The 26,019-nt window shown below is 39.5% G+C and overlaps 3 protein-coding genes across 7 annotated transcripts in view; 1 reads left to right on the top strand and 2 right to left on the bottom strand.

The window, feature by feature from the left end:
• Nucleotides 1–4,441: 4,441 nt before the first annotated feature.
• dmtn (dematin actin binding protein) lies at nt 4,442–18,395 on the bottom strand. 3 transcript variants are annotated; one of them, XR_003051704.1, is made up of 17 exons: nt 18,043–18,395; nt 12,645–12,692; nt 12,367–12,447; nt 11,612–11,755; nt 11,187–11,231; nt 9,389–9,497; nt 8,482–8,526; nt 8,258–8,392; nt 8,076–8,170; nt 7,022–7,127; nt 6,889–6,944; nt 6,565–6,610; nt 6,046–6,053; nt 5,685–5,750; nt 5,510–5,590; nt 5,175–5,363; nt 4,442–4,945 (listed from the first exon to the last, which is right to left on the bottom strand). XR_003051704.1 is itself a non-coding variant. In XM_008324428.3 (16 exons), the coding sequence occupies exons 2-16, from the start codon at nt 12,651–12,653 to the stop codon at nt 5,250–5,252; spliced, it is 1,140 nt and encodes a 379-aa protein (XP_008322650.1). In that variant the 5' UTR covers nt 12,654–12,692; nt 18,043–18,392; the 3' UTR covers nt 4,442–5,249. The 3 variants fall into 3 exon arrangements, 2 of the variants coding, with proteins under 2 accessions (XP_008322650.1, XP_024917980.1); XM_008324428.3 differs by having other exon boundaries at nt 4,442–5,363; nt 18,043–18,392; XM_025062212.1 differs by lacking the exon at nt 18,043–18,395 and adding an exon at nt 13,948–13,967 and having other exon boundaries at nt 4,442–5,363.
• A 597-nt stretch (nt 18,396–18,992) lies between these two features.
• On the top strand, nt 18,993–20,806 carry pbdc1 (polysaccharide biosynthesis domain containing 1). The gene is made up of 6 exons (XM_008324429.3): nt 18,993–19,087; nt 19,407–19,472; nt 19,891–19,950; nt 20,052–20,192; nt 20,294–20,405; nt 20,493–20,806. The coding sequence occupies exons 1-6, from the start codon at nt 19,058–19,060 to the stop codon at nt 20,582–20,584; spliced, it is 501 nt and encodes a 166-aa protein (XP_008322651.1). The 5' UTR covers nt 18,993–19,057; the 3' UTR covers nt 20,585–20,806.
• Nucleotides 20,807–21,839: 1,033 nt separating this feature from the next.
• xpo7 (exportin 7) overlaps nt 21,840–26,019 on the bottom strand; it is a 20,985-nt gene continuing 16,805 nt past the window's right edge. For all 3 annotated transcript variants that reach the window (XM_025062210.1, XM_008324427.3, XM_025062211.1), the window contains 6 exons: nt 25,987–26,019; nt 25,765–25,903; nt 25,181–25,338; nt 24,976–25,074; nt 24,551–24,678; nt 21,840–24,233 (listed from right to left, as the gene is read on the bottom strand). In XM_025062210.1, coding sequence (XP_024917978.1) covers nt 24,140–24,233; nt 24,551–24,678; nt 24,976–25,074; nt 25,181–25,338; nt 25,765–25,903; nt 25,987–26,019 — 651 coding nt within the window. In that variant the 3' untranslated portion in view covers nt 21,840–24,139. The remainder of the gene's footprint in view (nt 24,234–24,550; nt 24,679–24,975; nt 25,075–25,180; nt 25,339–25,764; nt 25,904–25,986) is intronic.

The following is a 26,019-nucleotide window of genomic DNA, read 5'->3' as shown; positions in this document are numbered from 1 at the left end:
GTGACAAAATCCATAAAAATAAAAGTCCCAAAAAGTTTATGACCCAAAATATGCTGCCAAATGAATATTTTGTGCTAAAAACTCCAAAAACAATCATATCTAAAATTGTTGATGTTAATTAACAGCATGTTTTGCTATACCAACAGAGAAGCCATGATGATGATCAGTAATGATAATCATACTGTCATATTTGCAGTCTTACATGAGAAAGTTTAACTTTTAACATGGAAGGAAAAAGAGTTCTTCTTACCTGTCAGCGGTCTTGTAAGCTCTGACACATATGTTGCATTATAAAAAAAAATTACTTTATTAAAAGTCTTCTTTCCATGTGTAAAACGTCATTCAAATTGTTTTCGGAGGATGAGGACTTGAGTCGTGGACACTTATTTTTTCCTATTTTTAATTATTATTAAACCTAAAAAATGTATTAGTATTTTTTTATTATTTTAGTTCCTTAAAAACATCCATTAGAACATCCTTTATTTTTATTTTATAAGATATATTTGTTTTATGACAACATATCATAGAGTCAGAAAAATCTGTACACATTGCGGTAATGAGAGAGTTGTCATAAAATGCAATAAAATAAATTTCTATTTTGAAATTATACTTTGTTCCATAGAGAAAATGCTAAGCTTTATTTTTTATGATGACAGCACAGCGCTTTTGCACTGTATGTCAAAGGGTATATACAGCGGTCCCTGGCTACTTCACGATTTTCCTTTCGCTCCCTCAGTACATTACGGATTTTTTATTCCAATCTCGCAGTTTCGCTATATTGCAGTATTTTACGGTAAATATTTTTTTACAAAGTTTCTAATATTTTTGTGATAATTTTTTTTTATCATAGTAAATATTTAGCAAAATTACAAAGTTTCTAATATTTTTGTGATAAAAAATTTTTTATCACAGTAAATTTTAACAAAAAAATACCTAGAGCTCTTTTGTTCTTCATGCTGATTGACTCATGTATCGTATCATCTATTAGCACAGTGGTTCTCAAACTGTGGTACGCGTACCACCGGGGGTACGTGAGCGCTCTCTATTGGTACACTAGGAAAATTCATATTTTGACATTTACATTTTCAATTGAATAAATCTGAAGCATACCATGTACAATTAAAACAACATTTAAACATAAACATCTTTATAAACCTCTCTCCTGTGGGGGGAGCTAACAGGGAAGGACCTATGCTGCTGTATTCTAATGTTGGTCATCATGGTGGCACTCTGAGAGATCAATGTTTTCTCAGGTGGTACAGAGTAGAAAACGTTTGAGAACCACTGTGTTAGCACCTCCTCCGGGCTGTCAGCTGTTATATGCTACGTTGCTGTAAAGTTTGTGCTCTTGTGTTTGGTGAAAGTTCACCCGAATTTAACGCCCTACCATGCCTCCTAAACGCTCTGATCATCTTCTCGGGCGTCTGTTACGCCTCCCAAACCAAGACGCTGACACAGCTGACAGTTAACAGTTAACATTGTTTTTCTTTACAATATTAAGTATCCACTCCTCTATCCACTCCTCTCTCTCCTTGGTCCCGGCTCCTACTGACACAAGGAGAGGCTTGATTACTCCAACTGCGCTCACCTGCGTCACCACTCCCGTACTTTACTTCCTGCAGCTGAGCGCTAACCTCGTCGTGTATTTAATTTAGTTACGTAATATGCATACAGTCTAGGGAGGGTTGATAACAGTGCGGGGGAGGTTCGTAAAAGCTAAATATATACGGAAATCATAAAATAACTGTCTCGCTTCTACTTCGCGGATTTTCCCTTTTCGCGGTGGGTTTTGGAACGCAACTACCACGATAGGAGAGAATATATGTATAAGGAAACTCCTGGATGTTCTCGTTTTAGAATTTGACCTGGAGGTGTGTGTGTGTGTTTGGGCCACTATTTAAATCTAGACTAAACTGGCTCTGACTGGCTCTGTTCCCAAACCTGCTGATTGCACAACCTACAATTAAACTTTCACTGACACCAGCACCACAAACACTTCACCACATCTCGCCTCGGCATGTATTTCTGAGGCAACCTCGAAAAATGTTAATCACCGTCTGGGCGATGGAAGTAAACAGACGGGGACGCAGAACAGTCAGCCTCATGTGTGGTTTCTTAAAAAAAAAGATTTACAGGTGTTCACCTTTTCTCTCAGCCAAATACTTTGACTGGCCATCTGAGGGAAACATAATAAGTAGTTAGTGTGGAGGATTCATGTGAGCGCCGAGTTAGCTTCTTTTGTTTTTTTGTTCAAGGTTATTTTCTCTCTTTCGAACCCAGACGGCTCACGGTCTCTGCAGCTGCTTTGTGGTGTCTGGGAACATGTGACAGAATTAAAAGTTCATTGTGACTCAAAGGGGAAACAGGGAGTTAAGTAGAATTGAAAATAAATAAAGCTAGGGAGTTGTTCAAATCCACAAACCTTTTTTTTTGTTTGTTTTATACAGGAAAATAAATCTATTTTTGTCCCTATTCTGACCCAGTATTATTTTAAATATTATTCTGCAGTTTTCATATGTAAAACTGTGTTTTTACCAAACAATTGATCCTGTCAGACTGCATACTTATTACAACATGCAGTTTACCTAGACATTACATATATAATAAAAAATAGTATATATATATATATGCATATATAAATATGTATATATATATATTAAAGACACCATTATGAATCATTTCCCAGTGGCAGTGACAAGTGACAAAAGTAAGTGATAAAAAGGGTTGCTAAACAAACAAAGTTTGTGATACGTTGTCTCCCTCTAGTGGTAGGTGGGACCTCGTTCAGCCTACCATTGTGGTCACCGAAGGAAGCAATTAACTGAATCGGGGAGGCCTTTACTGCAGTGATGTTGTTAATAATGGTGTCTTTAAATATTTTAAGGTAGTAATGCACTGTATACATATTCTGCCTAAGATATGACACCCAGATATTAAAAATGACAGAATGACTTCAGGGAAAATGCATGAAAAAGTCATATCCCAAAGTCAAAACACGTGAGCTGAGATGCCCTAACGTAACATAATCTGTCCTTTGTTGCCATCTGTTGGCTAATATATGTAGAATTCCACTTGCCTGAACGCCATCCAGCTTCAGACAGTCACAGTTGGCACCTCCCTCTGCAGAAAGAGAAGGAGGAGGAGTCTATGGTTATGTAATGTTGGATATACGAGATAAGGAAAGATCACATGTGGGTCAAAGGTGCAGCTGCAGGCTTTTACAAACCTGTGCCTTAGACCTCAGGTTGAACACGCACCTCACAGGTCGTTGTGACTGTTGGCTCACAGTCAGCGTGGTGACTTTCTCAGAGTGGCTGTGACACCAAACCGGTTGAAGATTGGAGCTTCAGCCATCTTGATGTTTTCCAGTCCAGAGTTGAAGCAGTGAGACTCAGTTCATTATTTTAGTTTTCTCATCTTCTCTTCCTCAGTTTTATATATTATATTGTATGTATACATTGCATTAATAAGTACTACTTTTTTATTTACAACTATATATTGTAAAATGTATATGTATTATTATACATACAGTATATCTACAAATGTTTTTAGTTTTTATTTTTAACAGCCAAATGCTGGCATTTAGAGGACATATTTATCAACTTCAAACATGTATGTATATTTTTTCTACATTTAGAGTTTTAAATGCATACATGTATTAATTCAATGAAGTTAATTTAGACCTTGGCATGGGCAGTCAAATTGTAATTTTAATTAAATTAATTTTAAATAAGTAAGGGGTCAGTATTAGAGTTATGGTTTCCATTTAATTTATTTAATTTTAATTTAAATTCTTTGTTTTATTTTGTAATTTTTATTTTGAAAATTGCATTTATTACATTTTATTTTGTTCTCATTTTTATTTATATAATTTATTTTTAATGTTTAATTTTTCATATTTTATACATTTTATAAATTTTTTATACATTATATAAAATAATAATTATTTTTATTATTATAAAATATATTTTCTTTTTAATTACTGTATGTTGCAATCAATTCTAAATGTATTATGTTTAAATTATATTTTTATTTTTGTATTGCAAATATTTTGATTATTGTTTTAATGCTTATTTAATTTTTTATTAAATGTATGTTTTTGATCATTTAGTTTTACCTTTATTTTATTATGGATCGTTTTTTGGCAGTTTTTGAACACTGGTTTATGACTTACATTAGGGTCAGAGTCGGGGTCAGGGTTAGAATTATGTAAGGTGTTGGAGGGGATTAAATTTTATATTTTCTTTAATTATTTGTCATTTTGTTAAATGTATTCTCAATTATACTTTAGTTGCTTTTAAAACTTTTCTATACTCTCGTTACTGTTACTTCACATTTCTTTTGATCACTTTTTTTAATTTAATTTTTTTGAAAACCTAAATTAAAAAATTTAAATGAGGAGTTCTTGAAGATTTATGAAAATAAAGAAAATTACACGATAATCATTTGATGAACTCCTTTATTTTCCGATTATTTGACACAAACGGAAACAGGAAGTGAAGTTATGAGGGCGTCACCAGAACAAAGCAGATACAGATGCTGTGCTGCAGATTAGTATCAACTGCATAATGCATAATGTTAGTGAGTGATGATGTCATCAGTGAGCTGACTTTTCAAACAATAAATAACTTTTAAATATAAACATTTACGTACAGCGGAAAGAATATCTTCAGAATAAAAGCACGGCTCAGCAGCAGACCAACATGTCCAAACAAATGGCTCTATGTCAGGTGACCTAGTAAATGAGGTCATGTGACTGAGGCGGTGGTGAGGCTCAGTGTTTTTGGATGTTAGAGTGACACTTTCTTTAATCAGGAACAGGAAGTGCTCTGATCCTGTGGGCGGGGCCTACTGTGATCCAAGGATTTGATTGGTTAGTTGGACAATGGACTGATGTGATGAGTGTTATTATATCTGCAGTTTAAAGGCCTAATTTATTTTTCACCTTCTTCTATTCCGTCTCCTTATTTCTCTGTTTCATGTGACTGAGGCGGTGGTGAGGCTCAGTGTTTTTGGATGTTAGAGTGACACTTTCTTTAATCAGGAACAGGAAGTGCTCTGATCCTGTGGGCGGGGCCTACTGTGATCCAAGGATTTGATTGGTTAGTTGGACAATGGACTGATGTGATGAGTGTTATTATATCTGCAGTTTAAAGGCCTAATTTATTTTTCACCTTCTTCTATTCCGTCTCCTTCTTTCTCTCCTCGGACGTTTATCAAGTATCTTGTGGTAACGACCTCACTTCCTGTTAGAAAAGTGAGACTCTTTTCTTCAGTTCATTTCGTTTCCACAGAGAGAGACGGTCAAATTCAGCTGGGGTCATCCCAAAGAGTCGCTGAAAGTCCTCAGGAGCCAGGTGTCGCTGAGAAGAGGAGGGAGAAAAAAAAAGGAATTAAAGAAAAGAGAAAACGAAGGAGGAGCAGGAGGAGCTGGAGAGTATGGGTATAATAACAGAAAAAAGCAGCATTAAAATACAAGAACATTTTATTAGGAACAGTTGATACAGACCTCCAGGCGAGTTCGGTCCACTCCTGGTGGCAGCTTACAGCGCCCCCTGTGGGTCACTATCAGAGCTTCATATGGGTAAATCTGAGAACAAAAAAAAAAACGAGAAAACAATATCCCTTAACTGCTTGGCTCCTGATCATCAATCATTAATGTTATTGATCAGATGTTGCTCTACCTTCTGCTCCAGGATACTGGGCAGAGAGTTTCCTCTGTCCATTCTGTCCCTGCGAGCATCGCCGTTCTGCAAAAACACACAAATACGAATACATGGAAATCAACTGCTAGAGAATGAGAACAGGATCAGGCAGAAGGCAGAGAGGAAATACCAGTCAGTATTTTTATCCAGACATTAAAGGAAACCAGTTTGAATTATTTAAACCTAGCAAAAGGTTCATGTTATGATTTTAAAAAAATCCAAAATTGTACAAAGAAGGAAACGCCAGTGATAAAGAGTTTTTACACTTTTAATCGTTTTAGAATTTTTTGACTTTCATATAATGTTACTCGGCAGAAATGAGAGACAAGAACAGTCCTACCTGAGCATCTGTGGGACCAGGATGACAAAACGATGATGATGCAACGGGAACAGGAAGTAGAAGGGAAAGAAAGAATGGAGACAAAAGAAGAATTGAAGTTTGAGGCTGTAAATGTTCTATCTCTGAACATCAGGGTCTTGTAAAAAAAAATTCCCCCCAAAATATACATACATATTTCTTTTATTATTTTTTTCTATTCTATTTTTTATTTTTTCAGAATTCTGTGAGAAAAACTGTTAAGAACATTTGTGATTTAATCAGAATTTTAGGTTAACTTAAACCTTACTTTTCTTCGAATCTGAATTTTTTTTCCACAGAATTTGACTTTTTAGTCATGGAAGTGAGACTTTTCTACAGAATAGAACTAATAAATCATATAAAAAATCCTAATTGTCCAGAAATGTGAATTCTCCATTTTATTTATGGCACAGTTCATTCCTTAAATACCATGCTGGGTCCTGAAGCTAACATCCAACAGTCATTAAATGAAAACTATGGAATTCTGGGAAATATTCCTACCAGAGCGGCCTTTCTCTGCCTCTGTGGAAAACTCTGCCGACTGCATCTGAGAAAACACACTCCATCATTTCAATCATCAGCTGGTTCAAACATTTACACTCCTCTTTGACTTATGACCAGGCCAAAACTAACATCACTCCATCCTTGTCCTCTAAATGCTGGGGTTGCCTCCAGCTGTAGTGTGAACCTAAAGCTTCTTTGTTGCATCTCAGATTTTTTGCTTGCACTTCATGCTGTGTCACTTACAATTTAGCACCCATGAAAGGAGAACCTGAAACCACTGGTACTATTTTTCTTGGCCTGGCCCCCTTCTGTGAAACTTACCCTGGTCAAACCTGAGCCTGAATGGGACGGAGATTTAGAAGCACCAGCAGACAAACCTGTGGGCGGGAAGGACATCAGCTATCCATGTATTAGGGTTCATCACCAGAGATGTTATTGTGACTCGTGATCTCACTCGTGTGCATGTGCGTTCTGTCGGGCAGTGACTGTGTCTTCCTCCTGAAGTGAATGTCTTTCTCCTTCTCCTCCTTCAGGATCATTCGACCCAGATTTGACTTGATCTGGATCCAAGACACAGGACGATGTCAAGGTCTTAATTATCAAATACTGTTTGGTCTACAAAACTCTAGTCAAGTCCAAGTCCAGGTCTTCATTGTTCAAGTACAAGCCACCACTGTTAGTCAAATCAGTCTGAGTCAAGTTCAAGTCTCGAGACCTGGAACCAAGTTTGTCACCTGTGTGTCAATTAATGATCAAGTCAAATTACAAGATCAGTAAAACGGCAGGATTGTAAACCCAGTTGACTCAGGTTTCTGTGAGTCATTCCCTAAAGTTATCTAGTTCACACGAGTCACAACTGAATCATCAGATTTTACTATATTTCCACGAATCGGCTAAATCAGCTTCAGGTATAGTAGTGACTAGAGTTAAGGTCCCTCTGTCTCTGAAATTCATCTGACTTAACCACAAGTTCTGGAAATCAATAATGTCAAGAATCAAAGTTAAGTCATCGATACTCAGGTCCAAGTGTAATTGATCTTCTAGGTCCAGGTCCTAGTCATTAGAATTCATACAGGAGTCAGAACCTGGACTGAATGATCAAAGAGTTGCTCAAATCAGAGACCAAGTCAGGTCGAGACAAGTCCTAAAAGTCAGTCTTCATCTTAAGATGTAATACCAGAGTCAACGCTAAAGTCTGTACCAGGTCAAGACTTCAGCATGAATCGTGGACGTGTTCCACTTCACTAGCTTCACTAGTGACTTTGACACAAGTCCCACTTCACTAGTGACTTGGACACATTTCCCACTTCACTAGTGACTTGGACACATTTCCCACTTCACTAGTGACGTGGGCACAAGTCCCACTTCACTAGTGACTTGGACACATTTCCCACTTCACTAGTCACTTGGACACAAGTCCCACTTCACTAGTCACTTGGACACAAGTCCCACTTCACTAGTGACTTGGACACATTTCCCACTTCACTAGTGACTTGGACACATCTCACCTTCTCCAGCTCCTGCTCTTGAAGCGTCTTTGCTTCTTCAGTCAGATCTTCAAACTCATCTTCCTCTTGCAGCTTCTTCTTCCTCCACTCGATCTCTGTGAAATAACAGAATATATATATATAAATACTACAGTATGTAGTGTATGGCTGTGTGTATATGTACTTGTGTGCCTGTGTTTTACCCATAGCAGCCAGTGACGGTGGACAGGGCCAGTATTCCGTCTCTATCTTGGACGGCTGGTTCGGATCCGGAGGCTGAGCTGCTGGAAATTTGGCAGAGCTGATGACCCCAGTGTCCTCCTGGGGTTTACTCGCATCTGCAGGGATGGACAACAGGAAGTGTCCCCAGCGGTGACAGGAGAGGAAATACACGAGACACACGGGTAAAAAGCAGATAAAAGCTCACCCTGTTTGTAGATGGGAGGTTTCCTGTAGATGTTGGATCCATTTTCTGAGAGAGGAAAAAATATTCTTTTAAACAAACAAGCCCAAGAGAGTCAGTGTTTGACTGCATTCCTTCATGGTCAAGTGTTTTTGGGAGTGACTCTACGTGTAGGGGTTCACAAACTGTTGCTGCAGCGTGCCCCTTTGTAGGTTAGACCGTTGAGGAGCCTCTTCGCTCCACAATTATTTCCCAGTTTTTGCTTCAGGACTTTACTGGTGTTAATTTGTATGGCTTACTCCTACAAAACCGCTATACACATTTAACAAAAAAAACAACAAAAAAAAACAGTCTAATTTCGATAAGTGGGACAAATGAAGCAGAAAAATGCTGTGGTAAGAATTAACTTAATTTTTAATGTCCATCTGTAATCTGAATACAGGAGTTCCTGGACTAACATCGGAGTTCCTTTCCTACGGTGTGCATAACGTAAGTTAGAACTCATGTACTGTATATAAGTATCTATGTCACTCACCTACACTAACAGTGGCGACATCATAATCCAGGACATAAAAACATCAGAAGAGATGAGTTACACCTGCGAGCCAAAACGAAGGGCAGAAAGTTCCCACATAAACAACACAAACAAAGGAAAGCTAATGTAGCACAATTACAAGGCTAACAAAGCGTATAGCTCCGTGTGATGACGAACTCGTCTGCTCTGCTCGACATATAGCTCTCGTTCACTCCAGTTGGCTAGTTTTAACTCTTCGCAAGGAGATGTGACATAACCACGAAACGCTGTATGTGGAGGACGCTGTAAACCGAGGACCCCCGTACTGTCTTTGCTACCCACCCGTTCTGCTTTTGTGTAAATGTATGTGTGGGTTCGTGTGGGTTGGGGGTACAGTGGGTTGGGGGTACAGTGTACCTGGGCGGTGGAAATGCTGCAGGCTGGTGCTGATCTTCCGTCCTGCGTTTAACTGCAGTGAAGATCCTCCAGGTGAACCACTGTCACTCTCCGCTCTACGTCCTTTCACCTGAACACACACACACCCGCAGACATACACACACTGAGCACCAAATAATAACATCTCTTTTTTTTTTTTTTTTTTTAAGACTGTTGACTCCCTCGGAGAATAAACAAACATTGGCACAGACGTAGCTTAACGTAAAATTTATAAACAGCCAGAAGACAAAGATGTAACTTTTAGTAAGACATGTAGCAAACACTGCCATAGACTCTTTATTACTCTAGACTAATCTAGAACTTAGTCCAGTGTAGCTAGAAATATTACAAAAATGGATCAAGGGTTAGCACACAAAAAAAACACAAAAAAATTCAGATTCATCCTCCTTTGATTGATGAGGATATAGAGGGTGGGAAAACCGTCTAAAAAAAAAAAAACGAGTGCCCGTTGAAACTTGTGGACATGTTGGTTCATTAACACTTCTGTGTTGGTGTGAATTAAAGAGCCGTGTCTGTAATGACCTGTTCTCACAGCACACGTTTGTCAAAGTGGTGACACCACAGGAGAACTCACCGGTGTTTGAGGTTTAATTTTACACCACAGGAGAACTCACCGGTGTTTGGGGTTTAATTTTTTTAGATTTCATTTGGATCTGGTTTAATCTGGTTTAATGACCCCGTTAAATATAACCTAAACCAGACCCTTTTATTTGGTCTCATTTCTAATTGCGTTTATTTTTACGCTGTGCGGAGACAACCCAGATATTGCAGTAAGGTCACTCTGCACTGCAGGATATTTATCAGGAGGACAACAGTCAACAGATTTCATTCCCTCACTTTTATCTTTTATTTTCAGTCGGGTGGTGACATCATCGGCTCTTGTTTTGCTCATGACTAAGATTCTCAGTGTAAAATGTATAATCTGCTTTAATCCAGCTGCTGAGTGAAATCAAAAAATCAAATCTGACGTCCAGGCATCAGAACACAGACGTCTTCTGTTTTCAAATGTCACATTTCTAAAAGCACAAAGCTGCGATTCAAACTCGGCAGCCTGACAACAACTAGGAAGTCCATCAACCAGACGGTTTTTTTAAAGTCTGGCTCTACGGTGGTCAACTTTTCCAAAAGCTGCAAAGAACACGTCTGCCTAGACTTGAATATTACACACAAAAACACGGAATGTTACTTTAAGTCTAACGCAAAACTGTGTATACTGTATATGAGCCACAAAGAGGCAAATGCTTAGCACTTTACGTACACAGCTAATGGTTAGCACAACATTTTAAAAACAGCTAACAGGTGTTTGTTTTAGAAAATAGTTTACCGTAATTAATTGAAAGGGAGAAATTACATTTAGCTCATAATCAATTTGTAACCACATGATAACTTAAGGTTAGCAAATGAATAGCTACAGTAAAGTTAGGCTAGCTGAATAATACATTAATGTTAACCCAGACTTACAATTAACATGAAAGATTCTGTGTCAAAAAAGCTTAAAAGAAAAAAACCAAAAAACATTTACATACTGAAATGTTAAATACAAAAAATGAAAATTCATTCTTCTGTTATTATTTTTCCCCAGAAGTTTCCTCTAAATCATCTAAAAATTAGCAAAGCAATAACCAAGCCAGCCCAAAATTAGGTCAGACAGTTAGCCAAAACCACTGTAATTGCTAATAGTTCGCTGAAAAACGAACAAAACAAAAACACTGGTAATTATAAGTACGCTAAAGTGAGTTCTTATGAAATTGGCTCTTACCTCAGGAGACATGCTCGGAGATAAGGACGGAGAAAAGAGAGATCTCTGTAGAACGACACAAACACGACATTAACGAGCGTTAGCTTCACTCTGTTGTGTAAAAACACTGATTCATAAATCAGCAACAACAAGTCTAATGTTTTCACCGTCCCTGACACACAGACAAAAATAAAGTCACAGTGAAAATATTATTCTATTACCACAGGTGTTTTAGTGACTGTGCCCATCACTCAGTGTGTGTGTGTGTGTGTGTGTGTGTGTGAAAGAGAGAGAGAGCGAGCGAGAGAGAGAGAGAAGGCTGAATGTCCTGTGAGCACCCCCTGTACTAGAGACCTACCTAAAGACTTATCTATAATGTATCTCACCAAAAACAAAAGAAATTAGGAAAACAGACTTAGGGACCAAATGTGTGTGTGTGTGTGCACCTCTCTGCGTGGAGTGTCCAGTGATGAGAAGCTCAGGTGTGGTTGGTAGGTCATCAGGTCAGGTCGCTCTACCTGCAGAATAGCTTTGTCTCTGGGTAAAGCTGCCAGGTCTCTGTAGCCCACAACCTGGTCATTCAACCGGGCCTGAACGGAACACACACACAGTAGTTCAGTTAAGGTACTAGTAGTTTTACATTTTTAATGTCAGAATATCAGATTATAATGATTTTATATTTTTATTTTGAGATTCTGCATTTTCACGATAAAATCATGGGAAGTATACAGTAGTTAACATGCAGTTCCCCTGACTGCCTCCGGGAGGACGTTGGTCAGTTTCTATCTTAAAGGAAGATGAACTAACATTGTGCTCACAGGGCTCACAGACTCTTTTCCTTCATCTGTCTGTAGCCAAAAATAACAAAGGCCAGACATCATGAAATCTGAGCTGAAAGAGTGAGGATGGTAAAAAAAAATAAAAACCTGAATGTAGGTAACAGATTTCAAAATTGTATCCAACTGTCCTTGAAGTAAGCACTCCACCAAAATAATAATATAAATACATTATAAACTAATGATGGGCCACAGACACATTAAAACACTGTTAGATTTTTAATTTTTTTTCAAACATATATTATGTGAAAATATTTGCGACCACTTTTGGGCCATGACCCACATTTTGCGGAATGTAACTTCCACAGAAAAACCCTGGTTATTGTGTTATTTTCCTTGTGCTGCGTGTATTTTGTTTTTCTTACCACAATGCCAGTAGCAGGTGACCCCGGGGCACTGGGCCCCCTGGAGGACGGAAGGTTGACCGGAGTGACCCGTCCCTCCACCTGTGGAGGAAGTTCAAATCACACTGTTAGTTTTTTTCCTTTTTTTACATTACAATAAATGTAATCCAACTCCTGGTTCTGGTTCTGTTGATGCCCAGACTGGTTCTGCACCTGTTGGTGATGTCTTTATAATACAATATTTGTTTCTCCGTGTCTTCCGACAGTCATTAAGAAGGGATGATGGGATTATTGATTACCTTTTGCATGGCTGGAGAGAAACTTCTCCCTGTTTAGTTTTTTAACAGCTGCAGAGAGATAGAGGTAGAGAGGGAGAGAGAGGGAGAGAGAGGGGGAGAGAGACCCATTAGCCATTAAATAGAGTCTTGTCAGTAAAATGCTGATGAGTCTGGGAAAGACTGATCTCTGCCCTAAGCTGACACTTCACTTTTGTAAGAGATAGAAATCAGGTGAGAAAAATAAAATAAAATACCAGCATCAGTTCTAATAAATTTGTGGATTTCTTTTGCAGTATTTCCACAAACTGGCAGTTAATTGTACAGTACACAACTTTGTAACATTTCAATTATAATCTCATTCTATTTCCTTTTGTCAAATATTGAAGAAAAAAAGTGTCTGTTCTTGCTGTGATGCACAGTATGGAGTAAAATCCTATGAAATCTAAAACTAAATTTTGGGTTATACTATGTATCTTTTTCCATACTTATGATTCCATCATTTGGATAAGAGAAAAAAACATGTACAATATACTATATCTATATTGTGTGTATATATATATATATATATAAAGACAAACACTTAAACAAAACAAATACGGCCATTTTTTTCCAAGTTCTATAAAGATGAAGACCCATTTCATCATTCCTTAATTTGCCCTCCGCTCCACCACTTGTCATTTATCACTGTAGTTTTTCGGTGGTTGCCTTTTCACCATCCAAATAACTGTTTCCTTGGCAGACAGTTTTTTACAGTTCATCAAAGCATCACGTCTGAGAAAAGAAAGACTGAACGTCTTCTTGTTCTTGCCTCAGACACTTAACACTCAGGTCTGAAGAGTTGATTTCTTTTTTGAATTTTTTAAAAGACCTCATGAACAGTGACTGTTTGAAAGACAGTTAACAGCAGTTCAAAAAGCAGATTTAACCATGGTTTAACATTTCTGGGGAATTCTCTGTACATCCCAGCACAGTTTTAAATTCGCCATTAATTACCCGACATTTGGTTTTTGGTCTTTTAATCCAAGAGGTCAGGTAAAAAAAACAGAGCTATTACTGACACCGTAATTCGGTTTAGTCAAAGGGCTGTGAGACGGTGGTGAAGTATGAAATGACACAGCAGAAAAACCACACGCCCAGACAAAAACACACGCGTACGCAGACGACTTTCGGATCATGTTTCTCCTGTTAAATAATAGATTATATTTAATTCTAGTTTGGAGAAATCAGAGCAGGCCCACCACTGCTACCACTGGAGGGGGTGTATGAATGGAAGGGGAGACCGCGGGGGATAAACGGTGGTCAGTGCAGGAATTAGACCCCCTACCTAAACAACATTAGCTCCTCGGCCAAGGATATCCTCCATCAAAAAAAAAAAAAAGAGCCCGACTTCCTGTGAAACCTCCCCCCCCCAACATCTTTCATCTACTTTGGCATCCTTCCCTCCCTCCTCTTCCTCCCTCTCCCTCTCCTGTTTATCAGCTCGCCCAGCCAGGCCGACGCCCAGCCAGTCCCTGACAGTTACTGCTGTGGTTACACTCCTCCCTCCAGAGAATCAACACAGCCCAGACGAGAGCTCTTCACCTTCCCTCCCTGACTGGTGTCGAGTCAAAACCCTAAAAACCCAGGCAACATCCTAGCTGTCATTGACGTCGTCCATTCACACCTGTCCAATTGAAGCGCAGTCTCAGTTCCTAAATTGACCTTTGACATCACCCGCCCTTTTACATGGAAAATGTTTCTTTTTGGGGAGACAAACGTTTTGGTTTTGTCTTACAAGATGTTGCATAATTTGAAAGGGCCGCTATTGATCATGACAGGAACTGTTCGCTAGATTAGTGAAACGTACCGTAATTTCCGGACTTTTGAGCACACCTGAATATAAGACGCAGCCACTAAATTTAAAAAGAAAAAAAATAATTGTACATATATCGGCCGCACTTCTCTATAGAAGGTGTCCATGCTGTAACATTGGAAAATTTACACAAAGATTTTTTCTTCGACGCCCTGACCGTAGTTGGAATGCAACAGGGGAGACTTAGTGATCTGCTCCAGGTCTAAGGCTAACATTAGCTTCGAGGCTAACTCCCTTCACTTTGGTCTTGTCCACAGCAGAGGTAAACAGAAACAGTGAAGTTGGGGTCTTTATTATCAGCCACTCCGACCACAACAGAACAGAAACAGAGTTTTAACAGCTCCTGTATAACCAACTGACGCTTCAACATGACAGGGAGACAACTGACCTTAACTTTAGCTACCGTTCTCTCTGTCGCGCCCCACGCACATATATGAACACAGACCATTCACAGACAGACGTACGCTACTAGTATAACACACAGTAGCCTACCAGAAAAGTCACTAAACGCTAGCGGTACGAACTTAATTAGCCTGTAAAAATCCATAAGAGAGGCGGCTGCATCATCAGAAGTGTGTTCCTGGGTAAAATCAAAGTAGATAATCTCTTATAAGAGAACCAATCCCTTTTTGTCTACCTTTAACAGTTCTACATTATACATTGGAGTGTACTAAATTCACTTGCAACTTTTTGCCCTTCATTATGGCTCTCAGGCGTAAGTCATACTCTTCTGATGTTTTTATCTCCTAGATTATGATGTCATCACTGTGTTAGTCTAGGTGAGTGACAAAGGTACTGATGTACAGAAAGTCAGTTCCAACTTAAAAATCGAATGTAACTCCGACGTAAGTCAGGGACTCCCTGTCTACGTAATCCTCGTGTTGTTTACCGATGTCTCTGAGAACGATTTAATGACAGACGGGATTTTGAGGTCCGAACTAGAATAAACACCCCTTAGTTGACAATCAGGAAAAGGCAGCCTTCACACACTCCTACACTACGCCAGCTTCACTTATGAAAATAGTAACAAAGTTTGATGCTGAACTCTCATTAGCATTCGTTAAACTGCTCCTAATGCTAACATTAGCAATGCCATCCACCCATCCATTTTTCTCCGCTTATCCGTTACCAAGTCACGGAGGCAGCAGTCTCCATGACCACCACCCAAAACACCTTCCTGTGGGTGGTGAGTCCACTGGAAGGTACCAACTGCCCTAACTGGGATTCTATCTTCCCCCAGGAGGTGAACCCTGGGGTTCAACACCAATGACAGAGACATTGACTCTGGGCCAAAGGGCCACATACACTAGCAATGTAGCAGCAGAAAAAGAGACATATAAATCACATGTGCTATTAAGTAAATGTTAGTCAAGTCTATCTTCATTAGGACCAGGGATCGCAACCGTCCTAAATCCTAATCGTCCTTGTTACTCTGAAAGCCTGACACATCTTGGCGCCACAGAGTATCAGTAGATTATTGATTCATTTGTATTGATCCACGAGGCCTCTCGCTCCATCAGGCATTTTGGTAAAGCCACTTAATTGATTGGTTGTGATTGGTTCATTTGATCCTAATCTGAAAAGTTTCGTTTTGTCTTTTGAGCGGTGGCGTCAGAAGAAGAACCATTAAATGTTTGTCTATAGAAAACAAAAATTCATTATAGTGATTGAGTAAAAGCATTTAGTTACTTTTTGACCAGCCACTGTTTGCCTCTGAGGTCATGTGACCGGCAGTGGTCTGAGTGCTGTGCTGCTGCTGAGTCTCATCACAGAGAGCTTTTAACTGTCAGGGGATGTCAATGGGCTGAGCTCAGCTGCTGTGTGTGTGTGTGTGTGTCTGCATGGTCCATCGGTCCCATCAAGCCCACATACACACGTATGTTAAACACACTTGAAGGTGATTAGAAAAATCATACAGGACTCCTCTAAATTAAATTATCAAAATTGATTTGGGGTGGGTTCAAATTCTTGATTTCTAATTAGTATGACATCATAACATATTGTATTTTACATTTTATTATGTGTGTAAAAATATAAATGTGTATATTTTGGTATTTTCTCTTGGCAACTAGGTAATCATAGAGATAATGTGGAGATGCTGAACCATATACAATAAGACAGAATGGTGACCTAGAGGCCATGCGACAACAGCACTAACTGCTCCAGCGTGCAGCCCTTCTACAGTCATGTAGACAATATTTGGTTATGTTACATTATTATTTTTATTATTATAAATATAATATTGAAAAGTTGCCTTATTTGCTCACAGAATGTTAAACATTACAGTATAAACAATTGCTAGCAAAATATTATGCATTCTGGTTGTTTTCCATAAAAATGTCTAGAAAATTAATTTTAAATCTATTTTATGATATTGTTTTTCATAGTCAATGATGAGGTATTAATGATTCTTTTTTATTGTTCTGTTCAGTGCCATTTTTTGCAAAGTGAAAATTAACATGTGTGGTTCTCGAAGAGAACGATTCCACAATGGACAATTATTGTTATTATTAATGATTATTATTATACTATTTATGTGATATTATTTATTTAAAACATAACAATGAAACTAAATCACTTGATACATGTAACCCACCCATTCAGACTACACAGTTTTAGCTAGTTGGCTAAATATAGCAACACAGAGCCCAGTTCTGTAGAAAATAAAATATTGAAGAAAAACTGCCTCACTTCACAACTTTTGAAAGAATATTTCTGATGTCATTCTTCAATCATATAGAAATACTTTCTGGAACAAAAAAGCTATATTTACCACAATACAGTCGGTTTCCACAGAGTCTTTGCTAAGCTAATCCTGCTAAACTCCCAAATTGACTTCTTCTCTGGGCTTTAATATCAGCTCCCAGTCATTTCACTAACATCGCTGCTATCCACAGCACCTATTTTCAACTAAAAACATGTCTACACTAAAATGATGCCGTTACATGCAAATGAAAGGGGAATAAATACAGCCTACAGATTATTCCAACAAAAAAATAAACAAACGGGGAGTTCTGACTCATCCTGGGAGCTTATTCATTAAAGTGTTTTGAACACTGTTGATATCAGATTACAGCAAAAGTCCTGAATATAGTCCAGTTTCGTTTTTTTTTTTTTACATCTTAGTGATAATAAACCTCAGTCGTTGACCAGCTCTTCTGACTAAAACGATGGTTCCTCCATCGTAGATCTGGAGCTAAGTTGTTTATCTGGACCTACATAACTGTTCTCGTGTATATTTGATATTTCCCAGAACAAATCGTACTGAGGACTGACTCCTCCTGCTGCTGCCGCAGATTAGAGCATGTTTGATCATGTTTCAACCTGCAGAGGAAAAGCTGATGTGAAATAATGGTGATGAAGGAACATCATCATCATCATCATATGGCCTCCATATCAGAGGAAGGTGAAGTGCGTCTGCAGCCGCACCATAATAAAAGCACCAATCATGAACATACAGAGGCGATGAAATAAACAGTGTACATTGTGTTACCGTTATTTTCTATCTCTGCTTCGTCGTTTTCTAATTATTATTGTTGGCGGAGAAAATGCGCGAATATCTCTTACCTCCACACAGCAAAGGATGGATGATAATCTACAGCCGCGGAGAAGGTGCCTCTGAGGGGATCAACATCTAGGAGAGAGACGGTGACGCCTGAAGGAGGAGGGAGAGAAGGAAGAGACAGAGGAGGAGGAGCTGGGTGACAGCCTCTCCACCCACCCAGGAGAAAGCCACGGAGGGAACAATCACTAATGGCTTATTTCTCCGAGTTACAGTATTATGACGTTGCAAAATTTCCAATATTTAATCTAGTTGTAGTCGCTGGGTTATACGAATATAATCACAGAGTCTAGTGATACATTACACACATTTACCAGACCTAATTACCAAATTATTCTTAATTTAAAACTCGTAAATGATTAAATAAAAATAACCTAAATGAATATTAATTCTAACAATGTGTTCGGGCAAATATAAAATAATAAACCAGAAAACGTCACGCTATTTTTTTTTTAAAAACTAGATAGTGGCCGTTGATGTGACGTCAGGTTTAAACACAAAGACACTTTATTTAAAACAAGATAGATCACTCCTGTTTGAAAGGCCTTCAAATTTTTGTTTTAATTGCATTAACTCACTAGGTTACGTTGAATAGTTACAAATAAATATGAAACCATTTGACTCTAACCTTAGCCCACATCGCTTCACTTTGAAAACTTAAATTAATTATACCCAGTTCGTTTTTTGGGCGGCTTGGGAACAGTGCACTTTTGGTGTCATATTTTCTCCTTCATTTTTACAAATTGATTATTTTTCAAAACTATTGTCCTTTGTTCCCTTTTTAAACGGACTAATAATATATAAAATATAAAATAATATTTTAATTTAAATTTTTTTTCTATTGTCCTTTGTTCCCTTTTTAAACGAACTAATAATATAAAATAATATTTTAATTTTAAATTTTTTAAAAAATCATTTCCTTGAGGATTTAAGGACCCCGAATCGCACGCGTAAAAAGCGACCTACATCTAGGACTGTAGGAGTGAAGCATCTTGACGTAATCGGTCTTTGGTTGACAAAATGGCGTCGGATCACGGGCTCGGTTCTCTGGTGAGAAATAAAAATAAACAACCCTAATTCTGTATCGTGACGTTTTTCTGGAGTATCTTTAACAACTGACTCTTTAATATAAGACTATACTTTGACCATATGTATAACTGAAACTTCGGTACTTTTTACTGATGGATAAGTTAGTCTTCTCTGGTAATGCAGGTTAGCCGTGACGAAAACACGTGTTTACAGTGTGCTGTGTTACGTCAGTAACGCCGTTAAAACGCTAAAGTTGATTAAACATGCTGATTTCTTGTTGTTCACACATATTTAAAGGGACATTTCAAATACTGTAATGTTTCTGTGTGTATTTTGACAGGGAGTGGAAGGAGCTACGGCAGCTGCGCACGCGCTGTCTTTACCTGCAGAAGCCTATGGAAATGACGTAGGTGACAGCGTTTAATTAATCGTTTTCAGCATTCAGTTTCCCTCTCTATTGCTCTATTTTCTCTCCCTGGATGATTTTTGTAGGTTGTATTTGAACCACCACCCTCTAACAATTCTCTTGTTGAGTCTAAATCTGCCTACTCTTTTTGCACCCCGCTATTCCCACAAACCAAAACCTGGTAAAACAAATGCATTATAAAAATAGAAAAAAATAATACTAATACCAAATAAATGGGTGACAGAGCACAAGGTGAACATAATATCAGTAGATAATGCATCATGTTCAGCCTGAAAGAACAGATACAGATATGTCAACATAAACTAGTTCTCTTTACTAGAAAAGAGGACATTTAACCTTAATTACTTAATTAGCCAAAGCAACATAATAACTTGTTTTCTTTTTTGTTTCCTCATAGTCCCGACTGGAGGCCATGTGGGCCATGAAGGCGTACAACCATGCAGAAGTTTATTTTAATGTAAGATGAACTGTTTTTTTTTTACCTAGTAAGATGTCAGTTCTGGCGTGTTCCTGAAGTTGTAGCAAACGCTTGTCCTGATGTGACTGTTGTTTCTGCAGCTCATCTCATCAGTAGATCCAAAATTCCTCAAACTGACGAAGCACGACGATAATATCTACTCATCCTTCAGAGAAGCCTTTAAAGATCTGGACATAAAAGTGTTGAACACAGACGATGTGAAGTCTAACGAGGCAAAGGAGGTGAGATGTGGAGACGGCGCAGTTCATCTGGAGATCAAAAATACAATTAGCAAGAGTTGAAAGATTACGACAAAGACAAACATTTTATGCGTTTTGTCCAGAGGTGGCGTCCATTCTGTAACAAGTTTGAAGGTACAGTTGAAGATTTTAACTACGGCACTCTGCTGCGTCTGGACTGTGAGAAGGATTACACAGAAGAAAATACCATTTTTGGTGAGATCACAATAACAGTCTTGAACATTACTATGTTATATTTTGTTGCTTTAAAACTCAATCACTTTTCCATTATTTGCACTGCAGCCACCAGGATCCAGTTCTTCGCCATTGAAATTGCCCGAAACAGAGAAGGTTACAACACTGCAGTTTACAAGTCCAAATCTGGGAAGAGTTAATAAAGATCAACGACACGACAAGGAATCATCACATCTCTGTTGGAACTACAGATATACAAACTTTTGATATGAACTTTTGATTGAAGATATACAACACATTCTGTGGAAGACAGCCTCATGTCTTTGGTTATTCGCTGGAAAATGTGAACGTGTCAATCATAATGGTTGTTGGTTGGTGGGTTTATTACATCATTAGGAACCAATAAAGTCATTTTATCAGACTGTGATTGTTTAGTTTTTCAACCTAACAATACTGGTTAAATGACTAATATAAGGCGTCAAGTTCTCAACCGTCGAGAATGCAGTTCTACCTTTAGTCCACCAGATGGAGACAGTCTCATCGGTCTTTGGCTGGAATTTACTTCTCCCTACTCGACTAAATTAGACTCTTAAACAGTATAGAGTAAAAAGGGTTTCGATTCAATTTAATAGTTAAAAAAACAATAACAATCGCTAGCACTCATGCACTAAAAGAAAGATTACGTTCGTTAGACCATATGCAAGCACTGCCTGTTACAAAGAAAACTACCAGCTGTTCTCAAAGTGAAGTGCCACCCCTCCAGGGGGCGGCAGAACACTCTAATGCGGGGGTCACCAACCTTTTTGAAACTAGGGGGCTACTTCAAGGGCACTTAGTAGTACAGAGAGCTACCTGTTTAATACAGACTTCACAAACGATGTAATAATAATTAGTTCTGGGACATACTGTACAATAGCAGACACTCTTCTTACCATCGTCAATGCCCCCATTTGAATATCATTGCAGGTGTAACTGATTCAAAAAGCACAGTAGCAGTACATCTTCTTTTTGACCCTCTTGTTGACTAGTTATATTTTTAGAACATAGCCTGTGGGTACCTTAGGTAGCCCATGGGGGCTAACAGGTGCCCCTGGGCACCACGTTGGTGACCCCTGGACTAGTGAGCTGTCATATGAGGGAAAAGAAAATTTCAACTAGCACTCTTCCAGAAGAATGAGTTGACAAAGTACAACAGTGATTATTCAAAGTCTGGATTTTCACGGAATTCTATTGGGCATTTTCACTGTTTTTTCACTGTTATTGTAGCAGAATTAAACATAAAATCTTTGCAACTTCAAAACTTCAAATTATCTGTTCACACTGTCAAATCAGATACACATCATCCAGAAAAAAAGGATTGGGGACACTTTTGCGTGCAGTGTAAACACAGCCAATGTGGAAGCACATGATCTCGTTACAAAAAGTTCCATGTGTCTTAAAAAACACAGAGCTGCATCGTTTTAAAAATCAATGAGGTTTATTTGCAGTCACAATGCTGACACTATATGTAGCAGACATCCAAACAACTCAAACAGCTACTCACTCTATGGACCCGACACATTCACATCAGAACACAAACATCAGGACTCAGGAAGAGGCATCCACGAGCGCCAACACGTTAGAGATGAGCTAGTTGTCACAAACAGTTAGCAGCGACATCATCGAGATTAACAAAAGTTGCTAATGCACTCGTCTCCTGCTTCTGATATCAATCAATAGACTGACCTATCAATAATCTCTTGGGGTTCCTTCAGAGGAGCTTATACAACCAGGAAATTCCATGTCGCAATCATCATCATCATTATCATCATCACCACCATCATCATCATCATCATCATCATCATCATCATCGTTCACAGACCTGGACTGTTTGAGCTCCATCACAAGCACCATAGGACACCACATCACACACACACTTACACACAAACGCGCGCACACACACACACACACACCAAATGGACTCCACCGCAGGACCTAAAAGGGGCGGGGCTTGTCCCAAAACCTGGTCCGAGGAATCAGGAGTGTAAACAAAATGTTGGGAACTGCACACCAGCCTACCAGAGGGGAAAATGTAGCTGTGCCCATGTTGTTTACACGTTGATCGCTGCTGGGAATTGAGCAAATGTGAGAACATGAGAGCCACAGCTTCCTGTGGATCTCAGGTTCGACTGGACTTGAGGAGGAAGAGAGGCCAACAGTGACGATGGCATTGTGTCCAACCTGGCTCCAGGATAAAGACCCTGTCAGCTGACTCAAATGGTAGATTTTACCATCACGCTAGCACAGAAAACTCCTGATAAAAAAAAGTGAAATACTTCCAACGTACAGCCACAGTGAGCTCCCCATAGTGCTCAGAACCAACACACCAAACACTGGCAATAGACCGAGGTCTTCACCCACTTAGCTCATGCTGCATTACTGACCCCCTGATGCCCCTGCCTTAATCCAAGTAACATGTATTCAACTTTTTCCTAATTCAGAGAAAAATAGACATTTTTCAAGTTTGTTTCACATTTTAAACAACAAACTTCCACGCCAAACCCCATTGAGAAAATCAGTGTTTTAAGCACCAGAGGACTAAGAAATTGTTTGGTGGATTTGTCAATGAGAAAAAAAAAACACCAAAATCATTAAATTTAATGTTTGAGCCAATTATATTGTGTCCACTGCCTTCATGCATGATGCTGGCCTTTGGCACAGGGGGCGCTCACGGTGAACTCAATTAGACGACAGTTCCAATCTCGATCTTAGCTTTCCAAAAGGTATTCTTGGGGGAAAAAAACTGTATGTGACAGTTATGGTGTTGACTGAATCCTTCAATGTGTCATTTTTAAGCTTCCAAAAATCAGGTGAATTTCAATGATTGTTGGGTGAGTCAGAAGACGTGTGAAGACGTGAATCGCCTGATAAATAACAGAACTGTCCCTTTAAGTCCCGCCCACCTGCTGCTGTGGCAGGGGTCATGTGACTATTTACATCACCACCGAGAAGAGTGAGACAAAAATGTACAACAGTGGCTGCTACTCCTGTGCCTCTCCTCCCTTTGTGTTAGTGTGTACCTGTGGCCACGCCCCTCCCTCTTCCCTCCTCCCTCCATTTCTCCCTCTCGCAGACGGACAGTTGCTCTAACGCACTACACTGTAAAAAGCTCAATCACACGCTTCTGGACATTTTTCTTTTTTCCCTCCACTCACCTGTTTTTTGTTTTTTTAAATTCAATCTTTTTATAAACATTGTTCAAAATGTTAGGAAAAAAATGTACACGTGTTTTTTTAATTATGTTTCCTGTGTGTTTGTCTATACAAGGCGGGCAGAAGCAGATTACTACATTTACCGGCGGTCCTCATCTGACTATGCCCAATCCCTCCCTCCCACCAACCCCTCCCTCCGCTGCGAACGCTCGCACATGCGCCCCCCTCTGTTCGACAGTCAGACTGGCTTTAAAATAGATCTGTATATATTTATATATGCTTATATCAAAAAAGGAACAAAGAGGAAAGGAGAGAGGCAGCGAGTGGGCTGGGCTGGGCTGGGCGGGGGCCGGGCACTTCGCTGAATGTGACCAACAACATTCCCGTAAGTCATGTATGTTGGTGAGGAGCAGGAGGTGGAAAAGGCGATTTTCCCCTGGGCATCCGGGCCCAAGGAGGGGTAAAGAAAGTGGGACCAGGCTGATGCAAAGAGGGGGAGGAGAAAGGTGAAGGAGGGGGCAGGCCCCCATCTGCGGTACGGGGGGGATTGTTCGGTGTGGAATGTCAGCTCATCATGTCGTTGCTGTTGACGCCGTACGTCGAGTTCTTCATGCTGTCGTTGACTTCCCGTCGGAACACCGACAAGTTCTGAGTGAACCTGAGGGTGATCACACAGTAAAAACACAAAGTCAGAGTACATTATATTCATATGATAGACGAATAACTAACTAACTGTCATCCCTCACTAATGAACTTGAGGTTCCTTACTGGCACGTATACCAGTGTATCAGTGTTACCTGTACGTCAGAAATTAGGGAACAAAGAAAGATGTGATTGATTTTTTTTTTGGCCTGCAATTACGTAATAAAACAAATGTGTTTCAGTCCCGGTCCTGAGCTGAAAGCTCACCTTCCATCTGTATCCATTATGATAACAATGTCACTCTTGACGTCCACAAAGGTTATTTTGACGTACCTGTCACGGTTCTTGGTCAGAAGGTTCCTCTCGATTCCCTCCATCAGGTTCTCAAAACACAAGTGCATGGCCTGCTGCTTCTCTGGAGGCTGACTGTTGACGATACTGTTCCTCAGGTCAGCAAAGTACTGCAGGACATCAACACACACGTTTGTTCACAAATGCACACAGTAGAACATACATTTTATAAACAATGAGTCTACACAACAGAATTGTCTTTAATATTACTACTTGAAACTCTAGCTTGTGTCTAAATATTAACAGACAAAAAACAACATGATATCACTGTCGTTTACTGATTGTTATTCCAAAGGATTTAAGGACACATACTCTCTCTACCTAGATATGTCCAGTGGCGTCAAATTTAAACGGTCCGCTGCAGATTAAACAAACAATCTCAGGTCAATGACAACTCCGTGTTTTACCTTTTCGTTGAGCAGGATGAGGCCTAACAGCGGCCGTGACATCGACCACTGGTTTCTACAATCCTCGAAAATAATGATGTTTAGAACAGTGGACAACATCTGCACAGACGAAAAAAATATCAAATCAAATATCAAATTCACAACCATGTCAAATAAACGATGACTATGTATGACTTCCAGTGTGAGCCGAGAAGAAAGGTCTCACCTGCTGGATCATCTCCGGGTGCTGCTGCATGATGTGCAGGAAGCGATCGTCTGTTGCCATGGGAGCCGGACGCTTCTTTGTTGATCGGGACACCTGTTTGAACAGATAGGTCACGATGTGGTCCAGACTGGAGCAGCAGCCCGTGCACACCATCGTATCTGAAACACACACAATGTGGTCAGGTCATCCCAGTGCCTCACCCATCCCCACTGATCCCTCGTCTTTAGTTGACATATCATGTTTATATTCACGAGACACACACACAGGCACAGACAGAGAGCTTGAGATGTACAAAAAAAAAAACACACCACACACGCAGGTATCACCAACGTGCCATTATCAAAATGAAGCCAACTTCAGCAGCGTTAAACACTCATTGGCTATAATAACCCCTGATGTTGTTTATTGACAAACTGAGCGCCACCCAGTAGACTGAGACAACACAATGTTTATTATCTAGGATACAGTAACAGGCAGACTATAACTGTCCATTAAGGCACACCTAAGCAGTCTGCAGCTGCTGAAACCCTGTTATTACGGTTGGATGTGTAACAAACGCTGATGTTTGGAGTTCGTGTTCTCACCGAGTGCCGTCAGTCCTTCTGATATCGAGGACAAGATATACATAACAACGTGAGGCTCCAGACTGGCAATGAAGTTCATGTGGTCCTGCGTCAGAACCTCCAGCAGGGAGTAGAACGATTGACTGAGTTTAGGGTAGTCCTGCATGGGGCGACAAAGGGATAGTTAAATACAGAATATTTGTGGAAGGAAGAATCCCGGAGGTGCTGAATTAACGGACGTACGAGTAGGTCACTGTGTGGGATGGACAGCAGTAG

The sequence above is a fragment of the Cynoglossus semilaevis genome, chromosome 14, assembly GCF_000523025.1.
Source record: "Cynoglossus semilaevis isolate Cse_v1.0 chromosome 14, Cse_v1.0, whole genome shotgun sequence".
NCBI lineage: Eukaryota > Metazoa > Chordata > Actinopteri > Pleuronectiformes > Cynoglossidae > Cynoglossus > Cynoglossus semilaevis.
This window is presented reverse-complemented; position numbering and strand designations above follow the sequence as displayed.